Source organism: Ranitomeya imitator, chromosome 1, assembly GCF_032444005.1.
Source record: "Ranitomeya imitator isolate aRanImi1 chromosome 1, aRanImi1.pri, whole genome shotgun sequence".
Lineage (NCBI taxonomy): Eukaryota > Metazoa > Chordata > Amphibia > Anura > Dendrobatidae > Ranitomeya > Ranitomeya imitator.
The window spans coordinates 724,239,169-724,253,072 of NC_091282.1; the positions used below are offsets into that span (position 1 = coordinate 724,239,169).

A 13,904-nucleotide genomic window follows, 5' to 3' on the forward strand; every position below is an offset into this window, starting at 1 on the left:
TTTTTTCCAAATGTGTAAAAAAAAAAAAAAAAAAAAAAAAAATCATAAATAATGAAAAAAATAAAATAAAAATATTATTCCCATAAATACATTTCTTTATCTAAATTAAAAAAAACAAACAATAAAAGTACACATATTTAGTATCGCCGCGTCCATAACGAACCCAGCTATACAACTATATCACTAGTTAACCCCTTCAGTGAACACCGTTAAAAAAAAAAAAACGAGGCAAAAAACAACGCTTTATTCTCATACCGCCAAACAAAAAGTGGAATAACACGTGATCAAAAAGACGGATATAAATAACCATGGTACCGCTGAAAACGTCATCTTGTCCCACAAAAAACGAGCCGCCACACAGCATCATCAGCAAAAAAATAAAAAAGTTATAGTTCTCAGAATAAAGCGATGCAAAAATAATTATTTTTTTCTGTAAAATAGTTTTTATCGTATAAAAGCGCCAAAACATAAAAAAATGATATAAATGAGGTATCGCTGTAATCGTACTGACCCGAAGAAAAAAACTGCTTTATCCATTTTACCAAACGCGGAACGGTATAAACGCCTCCCCCAAAAGAAGTTCACGAATAGCTGGTTTTCGGTCATTCTGCCTCACAAAAATCGGAATAAAAAGCGATCAAAAAATGTCACGTGCCCGAAAATGTTACCAATAAAAACGTCAACTCGTCCCGCAAAAAACAAGACCTCACATGACTCTGTGGACTCAAATATGGAAAAATTATAGCTCTCAAAATGTGGTAATGCAAAAAATATTTTTTGCAATAAAAAGCGTTTTTCAGTGTGTGACGGCTGCCAATCATAAAAATCAGCTAAAAAACCCGCTATAAAAGTAAATCAAACCCCCCTTCATCACCCCCTTAGTTAGGGAAAAATAAAAAAAAATTAAAAAAAAATGTATTTATTTCCATTTTCCCATTAGGGTTAGGGTTAAGGCTAGGGTTATGGTTGGGGCTAAAGTTAGGGTTAGGGTTTGGATTACATTTACGATTGGGAATAGGGTTGGGATTAGGTTAGGGGTGTGTCTAGGTTAGGGGTGTGGCTAGGGTTACCGTTGGGATTAGGGGTGTGTTTGGATTAGGTTTTCAGTTATAATTGGGGGGTTTCCACTGTTTAGGCACATCAGGGGCTCTCCAAACGCGACATGGCGTCCGATCTCAATTCCAGCCAATTCTGCGTTGGAAAAGTAAAACAGTGCTCCTTCCCTTCCGAGCTCTCCCGTGTGCCCAAACAGGGGTTTACCCCAACATATGGGGTATCAGCGTACTCAGGACAAATTGGACAACAACTTTTGGGGTCCAATTTCTCCTGTTACCCTTGGGAAAATAAAAAACTGGGGGCTAAAAAATAATTTTTGTGGGAAAAAAAAGATTTTTTATTTTCTCGGCTCTGCGTTATAAACTGTAGTGAAACACTTGGGGGTTCAAAGTTCTCACAACACATCTAGATAAGTTCCTTGGGGGGTCTAGTTTCCAATATGGGGTCACTTGTGGGGGGTTTCTACTGTTTAGGTACATAAGGGGCTCTGCAAACGCAATGTGACGCCTGCAGACCAATCCATCTAAGTCTGCATTCCAAATGATGCTCCTTCCCTTCCGAGCTCTGCCATGCGCTCAAACGGTAGTTCCCTGTTGTGAGTTCTGTTGTCGGGCTCCCTTCTGTGGTCATGAATGGTACTTCGGCTGGTTCTGTCCATGGACTTTCTCTGGTGGCTGTGGGTGTTTGAGTTTCCTTCCACAGGTGACGAGGTTAATTCGTTAGCTGGCTGCTCTATTTAACTCCACTTAGATCTTTGCTCCAGGCCACCTGTCAATGTTCCATTATTGGTCTAGTTCACTCCTGGATCGTTCTTGTGACCAGTCTTCCCAGCAGAAGCTAAGTGACTGCTTGTTTTTCTCTGGTTTGCTATTTTTCTGTCCAGCTTGCTATTTCGATTGTTCTTGCTTGCTGGAAGCTCTGGGACGCAGAGGGAGCGCCTCCGCACCGTGATTCGGTGCGGAGGGTCTTTTTGCGCCCTCTGCGTGGTCTTTTTGTAGGTTTTTGTGCTGACCTCAAAGTAACCTTTCCTATCCTCGGTCTGTTCAGTAAGTCGGGCCTCACTTTGCTAAACCTATTTCATCTCTGTGTTTGTATTTTCATCTTTACTCACAGTCATTATATGTGGGGGGCTGCCTTTTCCTTTGGGGAATTTCTCTGAGGCAAGGTAGGCTTTATTTTCTATCTTCAGGGCTAGCTAGTTTCTTAGGCTGTGCCGAGTTGCATAGGGAGCGTTAGGCGCAATCCACGGCTATTTCTAGTGTGGTTGATAGGTTTAGGGATTGCGGTCAGCAGAGTTCCCACGTCCCAGAGCTCGTCCTATATTATCAGTAACTATCAGGTCATTCCGTGTGCTCTTATCCACCAGGTCCATTATTGTCCTGACCACCAGGTCATAACAGTACAGGTGGCCCAAAGTACTAATGCATCTCAATAGAGGGATAAGAGAAGTTCTGAGACCATTTTTTTTTCTTTGTAGTGTGTTTTGTCTCTCTTTTCCCCTTTACATCTGGGTGGTTCAGAACACAGGTGTAGACATGGACATTCAAGGTCTGTCCTCTTTGATGGATAATCTCACTATAAGTGTACAAAACATTCAAGATTTTTGTGGTTCAGAATCCGATGTCAGAGCCTAGGATTCCAATTCCTGATTTGTTTTTTGGGGATAGATCTAAGTTCTTGAATTTCAAAAATAATTGTTTCTTGCCTTGAAACCTCGCTCCTCAGGTGACCCTGTTCAACAAGTAAAGATCATTATTTCTTTGTTACGTGGTGACCCTCAAGACTGGGCATTTTCCCTTGCGCCAGGAGATCCGGCATTGCGTGATGTTGATGCGTTTTTCCTGGCGCTTGGATTGCTTTATGACGAACCTAATTCAGTGGATCAGGCAGAGAAAATCTTGCTGGCTCTGTGTCAGGGTCAGGATGAAGCGGAGATATATTGTCAGAAGTTTAGAAAGTGGTCTGTGCTCACTCAGTGGAATGAATGTGCCCTGGCAGCAATTTTCAGAAAAGGTCTCTCTGAAGCCCTTAAGGATGTCATGGTGGGATTTCCCATGCCTGCTGGTCTGAATGAGTCTATATCTTTGGCCATTCAGATCGATCGACGCTTGCGTGAGCGTAAAGCTGTGCACCATTTGGCGGTACTATCTGAGCATGGACCTGAGCCTATGCAATGTGATAGGACTTTGACCAGAGCTGAACGGCAAGAACACAGACATCGGAATGGGCTATGTTTTTACTGTGGGGATTCCACTCATGCTATCTCCGATTGTCCTAAGCGCACTATGCGGTACGCTAGGTCTGACACCATTGGTACGGTACAGTCTAAATTTCTATTGTCCGTTACTCTGATTGGCTCTTTGTCATCCTATTCTGTTATGGCATTTGTGGATTCAGGCGCTGCCCTGAATTTGATGGACTTGGAGTATGCTAGGCGTTGTGGGTTTTTCTTGGAGCTCTTGCAGTGTCCTATTCCATTGAGAGGAATTGATGCTACGCCTTTGGTCAAGAATAAGCCTCAGTACTGGACCCAGCTGACCATGTGCATGGCTCCTGCACATCAGGAGGATATTCGCTTTTTGGTGTTGCATAATCTGCATGATGTGGTCGTTTTGGGGTTGCCATGGCTACAGGTCCATAATCCAGTATTGGATTGGAAATCTATGTCTGTGTCCAGCTGGGGTTCTCAAGGGGTACATGGTGATGTTCCATTGCTGTCAATTTCGCCTTCCACTCCTTCTGAAGTCCCTGAGTTTTTGTCGGATTATCAGGATGTATTTGATGAGCCCAAAGCCAGTGCCCTACCTCCTCATAGGGATTGCGATTGTGCAATTAATTTGATTTCTGGTAGTAAGTTTCCTAAGGGCAGATTGTTCAATTTATCTGTGCCAGAACACGCCGCTATGCGGAGTTATATAAAGGAATCCTTGGAGAAGGGTCATATTCACCCGTCGTCGTCACCATTGGGAGCAGGGTTCTTTTTTGTGGCCAAGAAGGATGGTTCTTTGAGACCTTGTATTGATTACCGCCTTCTCAATAAAATTAGTCAAATTTCAGTATCCTTTGCCGTTGCTGTCTGATTTGTTTGCTTGTATTAAAGGGGCTAGTTGGTTCACCAAGATAGATCTTCGAGGGGCGTATAATCTTGTGCGTATTAAACAAGGCGATGAATGGAAAACAGCATTTAATACGCCCGAGGGCCATTTTGAGTACCTGGTTATGCCATTCGGGCTTTCCAATGCTCCATCAGTATTTCAGTCCTTTATGCATGACATCTTCCGAGAGTACCTGGATAAATTCCTGATTGTATATTTGGATGACATTTTGGTCTTTTCGGATGATTGGGAGTCTCATGTGAAGCAGGTCAGAATGGTGTTCCAGGTCCTTCGTGCGAATTCCTTGTTTGTGAAGGGGTCAAAGTGTCTCTTTGGAGTTCAGAAGGTTTCATTTTTGGGGTTCATTTTTTCCCCTTCTACTATCGAGATGGACCCTGTTAAAGTCCAGGCCACTTACGATTGGACTCAGCCGACATCTGTGAAGAGCCTGCAAAAGTTCCTGGGCTTTGCTAATTTTTATCGGCGCTTCATTGCTAATTTTTCTAGTGTTGCTAAACCGTTGACTGATTTGACCAAGAAGGGTGCTGATGTGGTCAATTGGTCTTCTGCAGCTGTAGAGGCTTTTCAGGAGTTGAAGCGTCGTTTTTCTTCTGCCCCTGTGCTGTGCCAGCCAGATGTTTCGCTCCCGTTTCAGGTTGAGGTTGATGCTTCTGAGATTGGAGCTGGGGCTGTTTTGTCGCAAAGAAGTTCTGATGGCTCGTTGATGAAGCCATGTGCTTTCTTTTCTAGAAAGTTTTCGCCTGCTGAGCGCAATTATGATGTTGGTAATCGAGAGTTGTTGGCCATGAAGTGGGCATTCGAGGAGTGGCGTCATTGGCTTGAAGGAGCCAAGCATCGCGTGGTGGTCTTGACAGATCACAAGAATTTGACTTATCTTGAGTCTGCCAAACGGTTGAATCCGAGACAGGCTCGATGGTCGTTATTTTTCTCCCGTTTTGATTTTGTGGTTTCATACCTTCCGGGCTCTAAGAATGTGAAGGCTGATGCCCTGTCAAGGAGTTTTGTGCCTGACTCTCTGGGTGTTCCTGAGCCAGCGGGTATTCTCAAAGAGGGGGTAATTTTGTCTGCCATCTCCCCTGATTTGCTGCGGGTGCTGCAAAAATTTCAGGCTGATAGACCTGACCGTTGCCCAGCAGAGAAACTGTTTGTCCCTGATAGATGGACTAGTAGAGTTATCTCTGAGATTCATTGTTCAGTGTTGGCTGGGCATCCTGGAATCTTTGGTACCAGAGATTTGGTGGCTAGATCCTTTTGGTGGCCTTCTTTGTCACGGGATGTGCGTTCTTTTGTGCAGTCCTGTGGGACTTGTGCTCGGGCTAAGCCCTGCTGTTCTCGTGCCAGTGGGTTGCTTTTGCCCTTGCCGGTCCCGAAGAGGCCCTGGACGCATATTTCTATGGATTTTATTTCGGATCTCCCCGTCTCTCAAAAGATGTCGGTCATTTGGGTGGTTTGTGATCGCTTTTCTAAGATGGTCCATTTGGTACCCTTGTCTAAATTGCCTTCCTCCTCTGATTTGGTGCCACTATTTTTCCAGCATGTGGTTCGCTTACATGGTATCCCGGAAACATCGTTTCTGACAGATGTTCCCAGTTTGTTTCAAGGTTTTGGCGATCCTTTTGTGCTAGGATGGGCATTGATTTGTCTTTTTCCTCGGCTTTCCATCCTCAGACAAATGGCCAAACCGAACGAACTAATCAGACTTTGGAAACATATCTGAGATGCTTTGTTTCTGTTGATCAGGATGATTGGGTGTCCTTTTTGCCGTTGGCTGAGATCGCCCTTAATAATCGGGCCAGCTCGGCTACTTTGGTTTCGCCGTTTTTCTGCAATTCTGGTTTCCATCCTCGTTTCTCTTCAGGGCAGGTTGAGTCTTCGGACTGTCCTGGTGTAGATACTGTGGTGGATAGGTTGCAGCAGATTTGGACTCATGTGGTGGACAATTTGACATTGTCCCAGGAGAAGGCTCAACGTTTCGCTAACCGCCGGCGTTGTGTGGGTCCCCGACTTCGTGTTGGGGATTTGGTTTGGTTGTCGTCTCGTTATGTTCCTATGAAGGTTTCCTCTCCTAAGTTTAAGCCTCATTTCATTGGTCCGTATAAGATTTCTGAGGTTATCAATCCTGTGTCATTTTGTTTGGCCCTTCCTGCTTCTTTTGCCATCCATAATGTGTTCCATAGGTCATTGTTGCGGAGATACGTGGCGCCTGTGGTTCCATCCGTTGATCCTCCTGCCCCGGTGTTGGTTGAGGGGGAGTTGGAGTATGTGGTGGAGAAGATTTTGGATTCTCGTATTTCGAGACGGAAACTCCAGTACCTGGTCAAGTGGAAGGGTTATGGTCAGGAAGATAATTCCTGGGTTTTTGCCTCTGATGTTCATGCTGCCGATCTGGTTCGTGCCTTTCATTTGGCTCGTCCTGGTCGGCCTGGGGGCTCTGGTGAGGGTTCGGTGACCCCTCCTCAAGGGGGGGGTACTGTTGTGAGTTCTGTTGTCGGGCTCCCTCCCGTGGTCATGAATGGTACTTCGGCTGGTTCTGTCCATGGACTTTCTCTGGTGGCTGTGGGTGTTTCTGAGTTTCCTTCCACAGGTGACGAGGTTAATTCGTTAGCTGGCTGCTCTATTTAACTCCACTTAGATCTTTGCTCCAGGCCACCTGTCAATGTTCCATTATTGGTCTAGTTCACTCCTGGATCGTTCTTGTGACCAGTCTTCCCAGCAGAAGCTAAGTGACTGCTTGTTTTTCTCTGGTTTGCCATTTTTCTGTCCAGCTTGCTATTTCGATTGTTCTTGCTTGCTGGAAGCTCTGGGACGCAGAGGGAGCGCCTCCGCACCGTGAGTCGTGCGGAGGGTCTTTTTGCGCCCTCTGCGTGGTCTTTTTGTAGGTTTTTGTGCTGACCGCAAAGTAACCTTTCCTATCCTCGGTCTGTTCAGTAAGTCGGGCCTCACTTTGCTAAACCTATTTCATCTCTGTGTTTGCATTTTCATTTTTACTCACAGTCAATATATGTGGGGGGCTGCCTTATCCTTTGGGGAATTTCTCTGAGGCAAGGTAGGCTTTATTTTCTATCTTCAGGGCTAGCTAGTTTCTTAGGCTGTGCCGAGTTGCATAGGGAGCGTTAGGCGCAATCCACGGCTATGTCTAGTGTGGTTGATAGGATTAGGGATTGCGGTCAGCAGAGTTCCCACGTCCCAGAGCTCGTCCTATATTATCAGTAACTATAAGGTCATTCCGTGTGCTCTTATCCACCAGGTCCATTATTGTCCTGACCACCAGGTCATAACAGTTCCCCCCCACATATGGGGTATCAGCGTACTCAGAACAAATTGGACAACAACTTTTGGGGTCCAATTTCACCTGTTACCCTCGGGAAAATGCAAAACTGGGGGCTAAAAAATAATTTTTGTGGGAAAAAATGTTTGTTTTATTTTTACGGCTCTGCATTATAAACTTCTGTGAAGCCCTTGGTGGGTCAAAGTGCTCACCACACATCCAGATAAGTTCCTTAAGGGGTCTACTTTCCAAAATGATGTCACTTGTGGGGGGTTTCAATGTTTAGGCACATCAGTGGCTCTCCAAATGCAACATGGCGTCCCATCTCAATTCCTGTCAATTTTGCATTGAAAAGTCAAACGGCGCTCCTTCCCTTCCGACCTCTCCCACACGCCCAAACAGTGGTTTACCCCCACATATGGGGTGTCAGCGTACTCAGGACAAATTGTACAACAACTTTTGGGGTCCAATTTCTTCTCTTACCCTTGGGAAAATAAAAAATTGGGGGCAAAATGATGACTTTTGTGAAAAAATATGATTTTTTTTTTACGGTTCTGCATTATAAACTTCTGTGAAGCACTTGGTGGGTCAAAGTGCTCACCACACCTCTAGATAAGTTCCTTAGGGGGTCTACTTTCCAAAATGGTGTCACTTGTGGGGGTTTCCACTGTTTAGGCACATCAGGGGCTCTCCAAACGCAACATGGCGTCCCATCTCAATTCCTGTCAATTTTGCATTGAAAAGTCAAATTGCCCTCCTTCGCTTCCAAGCTCTGTCATGCGCCTAAACAGTGGTTTACCCCCACATATGGGGTATCGGCGTACTCAGGAGAAATTGTACAACTTTTGGGGTCCATTTTCTCCTGTTACCCTTGGTAAAATAAAACAAATAGGAGCTGAAGTACTTTTACTAGGCACTGCTCCTAATAGCCAGTTTCCTACTCCACACTGATGAGGGGCAAATACCCTGAAACAGCTGTCTGTGGATGGATACTATGTTTTGGCATAGGTGGTTTTCTTTTTTGGATGCTGCCCTTCCCGTGGTCGTTCCTTCCCGGTGAAAGACCTGGCTATTTATTACTTGCGTTGAGAAACACGTGATGGTGTCTCCGCGGCTTTTCTACATGCATTTACATATTTCCCATAAGGGATGGGAGCAGTGTTCTGGATCACTGCGTTGAGAAACACATGATGGTGTTTCCGCAGTGTTGGATGTTTTGATCTCCCCGAGGTCATTCATCCTTATGTTTATAGTACAGATCACTTTGGACACCCTCTCCTGTCTAGGCTGGATAATCAACATTCCAAAGTAGTCTCTGACCCCAGCACAACGTATTGTTTTTTTTGGGAATGCTGTTCGACACCGCACAATTAAGTTTTTTTTCCTGCCTGTAGAGAGGCACTCAGTTCTATTACACAAGATTCTCTCCCTCAGAGGATCTCCTTATCCGCTCTGCTTCTGTATCAGCATCCCAGGCAGGATGGTTGAGTCAATGGAAGTTGTTCAATTTGACCAGTTTCATACGTGTCCCCTTCAACCTCTTCGTCTATCAAGATGGAACAGATCGACTCGCTCCCTGGATCGACTAATCACACTTCCCTCCTAGATAAATGAAGTCCTTAGAATGGTGGACTCGATCACCCCTAGTCCATCAGGCAAGATCTTTCCTACCACCACGTTGGAAGATTGTGATAACGAATGCCAATGTTCTTAGGTGGGGAGCAGTTTTTCGAAACTTAGCCCAGTGCTGATGGATCCCCCAGGAATGGTCTCTTCCCATCAACATTCTGCAACTCCGGCCAATATTTCTTGCTCTACGTCACTGGCACAATTTTCTCCTCAACCATCCGATTTGGGTCCAAACCGCCAAAGCCACAGCGGTTACATACATAAACCACCAAGGATGAACCCAAAGTCTAGCTGTATTGTCAGAAGTGATGCGGTTTCTGTTATGGGCTGAGCACAATGTACCGATGATCTCAGCAGTACACATTCTAGGAGTGGACAACTGGACCGCCAATTTTCTAAGCCGAGAGGGTCTTGCCACTGGCGAGGGGAGCCTGAATCAGTCAATCGTCCACAAGATTGGTCTCCAAGCACGGACTCACGATGTCGACCTGATGATGTCTAAACTGAAACACAAGGTCCTCAGTTAGTCTCCAGATCACGCGACCTGCTAGCAATTGGCTACGACACCGGGTAATTCCTTAAGGTACCGTCACACTAGACGATATCGCTAGCGATCCGTGACGTTGCAGCGTCCTCGCTAGCGATATCGTCCAGTGTGACAGGCAGCAGCGATCAGGCCCCTGCTGTGCTGTCGCTGGTCGGGGAAGAAAGTCCAGAACTTTATTTGGTCGCTGGACTCCCCGTAGACATCGCTGAATCGGCGTGTGTGACACCGATTCAGCGATGTCTTCGCTGGTAACCAGGGTAAACATCGGGTAACTAAGCGCGGGGCCGCGCTTCGTAACCCGATGTTTACCCTGGTTACCATCGTTAAAGTAAAAAAAACAACCGCTACATACTTACCTACCGCTGTCTGTCCTCGGCGCTCTGCTTCTCTGGTCTGGCTGTGAGCACAGCGGCCGGAAAGCAGAGCGGTGACGTCACCGCTCTGCTTTCCGGCTGCCCGGCGCTCACAGCCAGACCAGAGAAGCAGAGCGCCGAGGACAGACAGCGGTAGGTAAGTATGTAGCGTTTGTTTTTTTACTTTTTAGGATGGTAACCAGGGTAAACATCGGGTAACTAAGCGCTGCCCTGCGCTTAGTAACCCGATGTTTACCCTGGTTACCGGGGACCTCGGGATCGTTGGTCGCTGGAGAGCTGTCTGTGTGACAGCTCTCCAGCGACCAAACAGCGACGCTGCAGCGATCCGGATCGTTGTCGGTATCGCTGCAGCGTCGCTAAGTGTGACGGTACCTTTAGTCTCAGTTCTCCCTACCGTACCTATGCCTTCCCTTGCCACTGATCCAAAAGATGGTCAAGAAGATCAAGAAACAGGGAGTGCCCATTGTTATCATTGCTCCAGACTGGCCCAGAAGACCCCGGTACGCAGAAGTAATCAACTTTCTCGCGGACACGCCATAGAAACTCGACCTTCTCTTCTAGGAAGTAGTCTTCCTTTCGCATTTAACATCCCTGCCGGCATCATTGCATGGCTTTCCATCTCCCATCAGGCAGATACACCATCTTACTTACCCCTCCGGGTCATCATGTGAGTTCTGCCCTCTGCCTGCTCCATGCTGTGAACCTCATGACTCCTGCCTGCTGTTTGCACACTTCCTGGCTGTGTGCTTAGGGGGGTGGCGCTGGCACTACCTGATTCTTATAGAGACTGTGTACACCTACCCAAGGTGTCCCCAGCCAATTGCCAAGAGGCATAGGTACTTAAGGCATCTCCACCCATAGGGAGATGACTGAGCAACAAATTCTCTCAGTCTGCGCTCTGCTACCGAGTTGCCAGGTCCTGTCCTCTTTTCTGCCTCTCAGGGGGCTGTATACCCAGACCCATTTCTGTACTGTGTCTTGTTTTCTGCCTCCCTGGGGGCTGCATACCCAGGTCTGAATCCTTTGTCCAGTACTTGTCCCCATGTCCGTCCTTGTCTGTACTAAGTCCATTTCTTGTACCTGTTCGTATCCTTGTCGGTTTCCTTCCCTCCTCAGCTGTGTGTAGCCTTGTGTCTACTCTACTCTGCTCTGCTCTCCACGTCCTGCGATTCTGCTCTGCTCTCCGCGTCCTGAGGTTCTGTCTGTTCCGTGCCCACCTGCCTGCCAGCTGAGCCCACCAGAGTACCAATCGTGCCCATCTGTACTTGCCCGCACCTGTCCCTAGAGTTCCGTCCCCCAGTGGGGTCAGCTGCTACAGCTAGACACCGCCCTGGAGTGGTACCTGGTAGGTACCTGCTGCACAAGCCTGACCTCCCCACTAGAGGCTCCGGTGAACACCAAGGTAGCTGCTTAGTCAAGCCCCTCCAGGGTAGTCTGGTTTGTGGCACAGTGGGGCCACAATCCTCGCTCACACCAGCCAGTCAGGGCGCGAGCACATATGTGGGAAGCCTTTTTCTGCTGGTGTGAAACTAATTGGACCTCCCTGATCGTCTTTCATCTGCCATCTATTTTGTCCTTCCTACAAATCGGGCCTGGAATCTTACCTGTCTCTCAGCTCGCTCAAGGGGCAAGTATCTGCCTTTTATGTCCTCTTTCAAATCTAGCATCTGGCTTGCAGATCAAGAGCTTCCTGTAAGGAGTCATGCACTCCACCCCCCTACCCACCTTCGGTAGAACCTTGGGTCCTCAATCTAGTGCTCGATGTTCTTCCAACAGTCACCATTCGAACCTCTGAGAAATTTCCCTTTCACTCGTTGCTTTCCTGGTAACCATCAATTCTATCAGACCAGTTTCTGAAACTCACAGCTCTCTTGCCGTTCCCCTTATCTAGTGTTCCACCATGACAAGGTATTGTTACGTTCTATCCCATCCTTTCTCCTTTAGGTGGTTTCTGTATTTCAGCTCAATAAGGACATGTTCTTCTTTCTTTTTGTCTGTCCAATTCTTATCCCCTCAAGAGAGGTCTCTAAACAAACCTGGTAAGAGCCCTCCGTCTCTACTTTTCCAGGACAGTACCCATCAGAAGTACGGACTCGCTATTCATAATTCCCAAAGGTTCTGGAAAAGGCTTGGGTGCTTCCAAATCTACCATTGCTCGCTGAGTTCGTTCTGCCATTCTTGAAGCCTACTGACTAAGTGACAGAAAGCGTCCACTTAGGGTCACCGTGAACTCCACTCGCGCAGTGGGGGCTTCCTGGACCATCTGCGCCACCAGACGTTGGGCTCACAGATTTGCAAAGCTGAATTTTTTCTTCTTTACCATAAAAAATAAACACCTTAACAAGTTTGGTATAACCATAATAGACCTTGAGAATCAGGTTTCATACAATCATAGAATGTTAGAGTTGGAAGGGACCTCCAGGGTCATAGTGTCCAAGCCCCTGCTCAATACAGGAGTCACTAAACCATCTCAGATAGATGTCTGTCCAGCCTCTGTTTGAAGACTTCCATTGAAGGAGAACTTACCACCTCTCGTGGCAGCCTGTTCCACTCAATGATCACCCTCAGTCAAAAAGTTTTTTCGAATATCTAATCTTTATCTTCCCATTTCAGTTTCGTTTCATTGCTTCTGGTGTTTCCATGTGAAAATGAGAATAATGATGATCCCTCTACACCGTGACATCCCTTCAGATATTTGTAGACAACTATTAAGTCTCTCCTTAGCCTTCTTTTTTGCAAGCTAAACATTTTAAGATTCTTTAGCCGTTCCTCGTAGGACAAACTTTGCAGTCCACTCACAACCAGATAGCTCTTCTCTGAACTTGCTCCATTTTTTCAATGTATTTTTAGGTTTCCATGTCATTTTTGCAGTTCAATAGAAGCCATAAAATTAAAACCCTAAGAGCAATTGTGGAATGATTTTTTTTTTTTCACAATTTCAAATTTAATTTTTTTGTTCAATTTTTCAATACATTGGTAAAAATAATAGTGTCAATCGAAACACTATTACATCTACAAACATTATATCTTCATAATATTCCACCAACCTGACAAATTAGAAACTTTCTTGACCAAAAGGCTTTGAGTTTGGGACAAGAGTATCTTTTGGGACAAGAGTGTATCAGCAGTGTCCGTCAAATTCTCAATCTCATCTCTGGCCTGAAAGGTAAAAGTAAAAGAAAGTAAGCATTTCTGGAAGACAGTAATCTGAACCGTGCCATTTCAGAAGACATAGACAGGACCTGCTTTAGGATATAACTCTTTGAAACTTTAGGAAGGTTGTAAAGACAGAGAGCATTTCTCAGTTCATAGAAAAGATCCCTCATTTCACTTCGTCTCTTCCGCTCATTCGCTGTGTGGTTCTTACGATGAAATACGTTGCCACCCTCGTCTTCCACTGCTGAAGAAAGGTCCTCTCCATCCACCTTCATTATATCAAAATAATAAAGATCATTTTTATTATTATGGTTTGGTGTTGCTGTGATCCATAGTTATACGTTAATTATATGACTTCAGTTTATAAGATCCAAAACATTTGAGTGGAAATGGGACAATAATCTAAAGGTGTTGTCCGATCTTCTGATAAAAATCAGAGTGATTGCAGACTTCTGAATCCTGACAGCATCCAGTGCACACACAGTCAGGATTCACCGGTATTGACAACGAGAGACGGCCTACATGTGGTCACGTGCCAGCTAGACATATCCAGTTTCTCTCAATTCACTTGCATTGGAAGAAACCAGGCATGTCTAATAAAAGAAAGTGATTAAAAGTATAAAAATCGCTCTCTCATGCAGACAATACTGGTGAATCTTGATGGCGTGCACACTGTCAGAATTCAGAAGTCTGCAGTCACATAGAGGGACAGCAGACTTATTATAACAGACAACCCCTTATAAGACCCTGTTCACATT

General features: G+C 45.8%; 1 protein-coding gene across 2 annotated transcripts in view; it reads right to left on the minus strand.

Annotated features, from left to right (window-relative positions):
• The window catches only part of MGA (MAX dimerization protein MGA), a 168,879-nt gene that overhangs the window by 15,518 nt on the left and 139,457 nt on the right, over window positions 1–13,904 (minus strand). For both annotated transcript variants that reach the window (XM_069732533.1, XM_069732532.1), the window contains 2 exons: window positions 13,233–13,415; window positions 13,038–13,149 (listed from right to left, as the gene is read on the minus strand). In XM_069732533.1, the coding sequence (XP_069588634.1) occupies window positions 13,038–13,149; window positions 13,233–13,415 (295 nt within the window). The remainder of the gene's footprint in view (window positions 1–13,037; window positions 13,150–13,232; window positions 13,416–13,904) is intronic.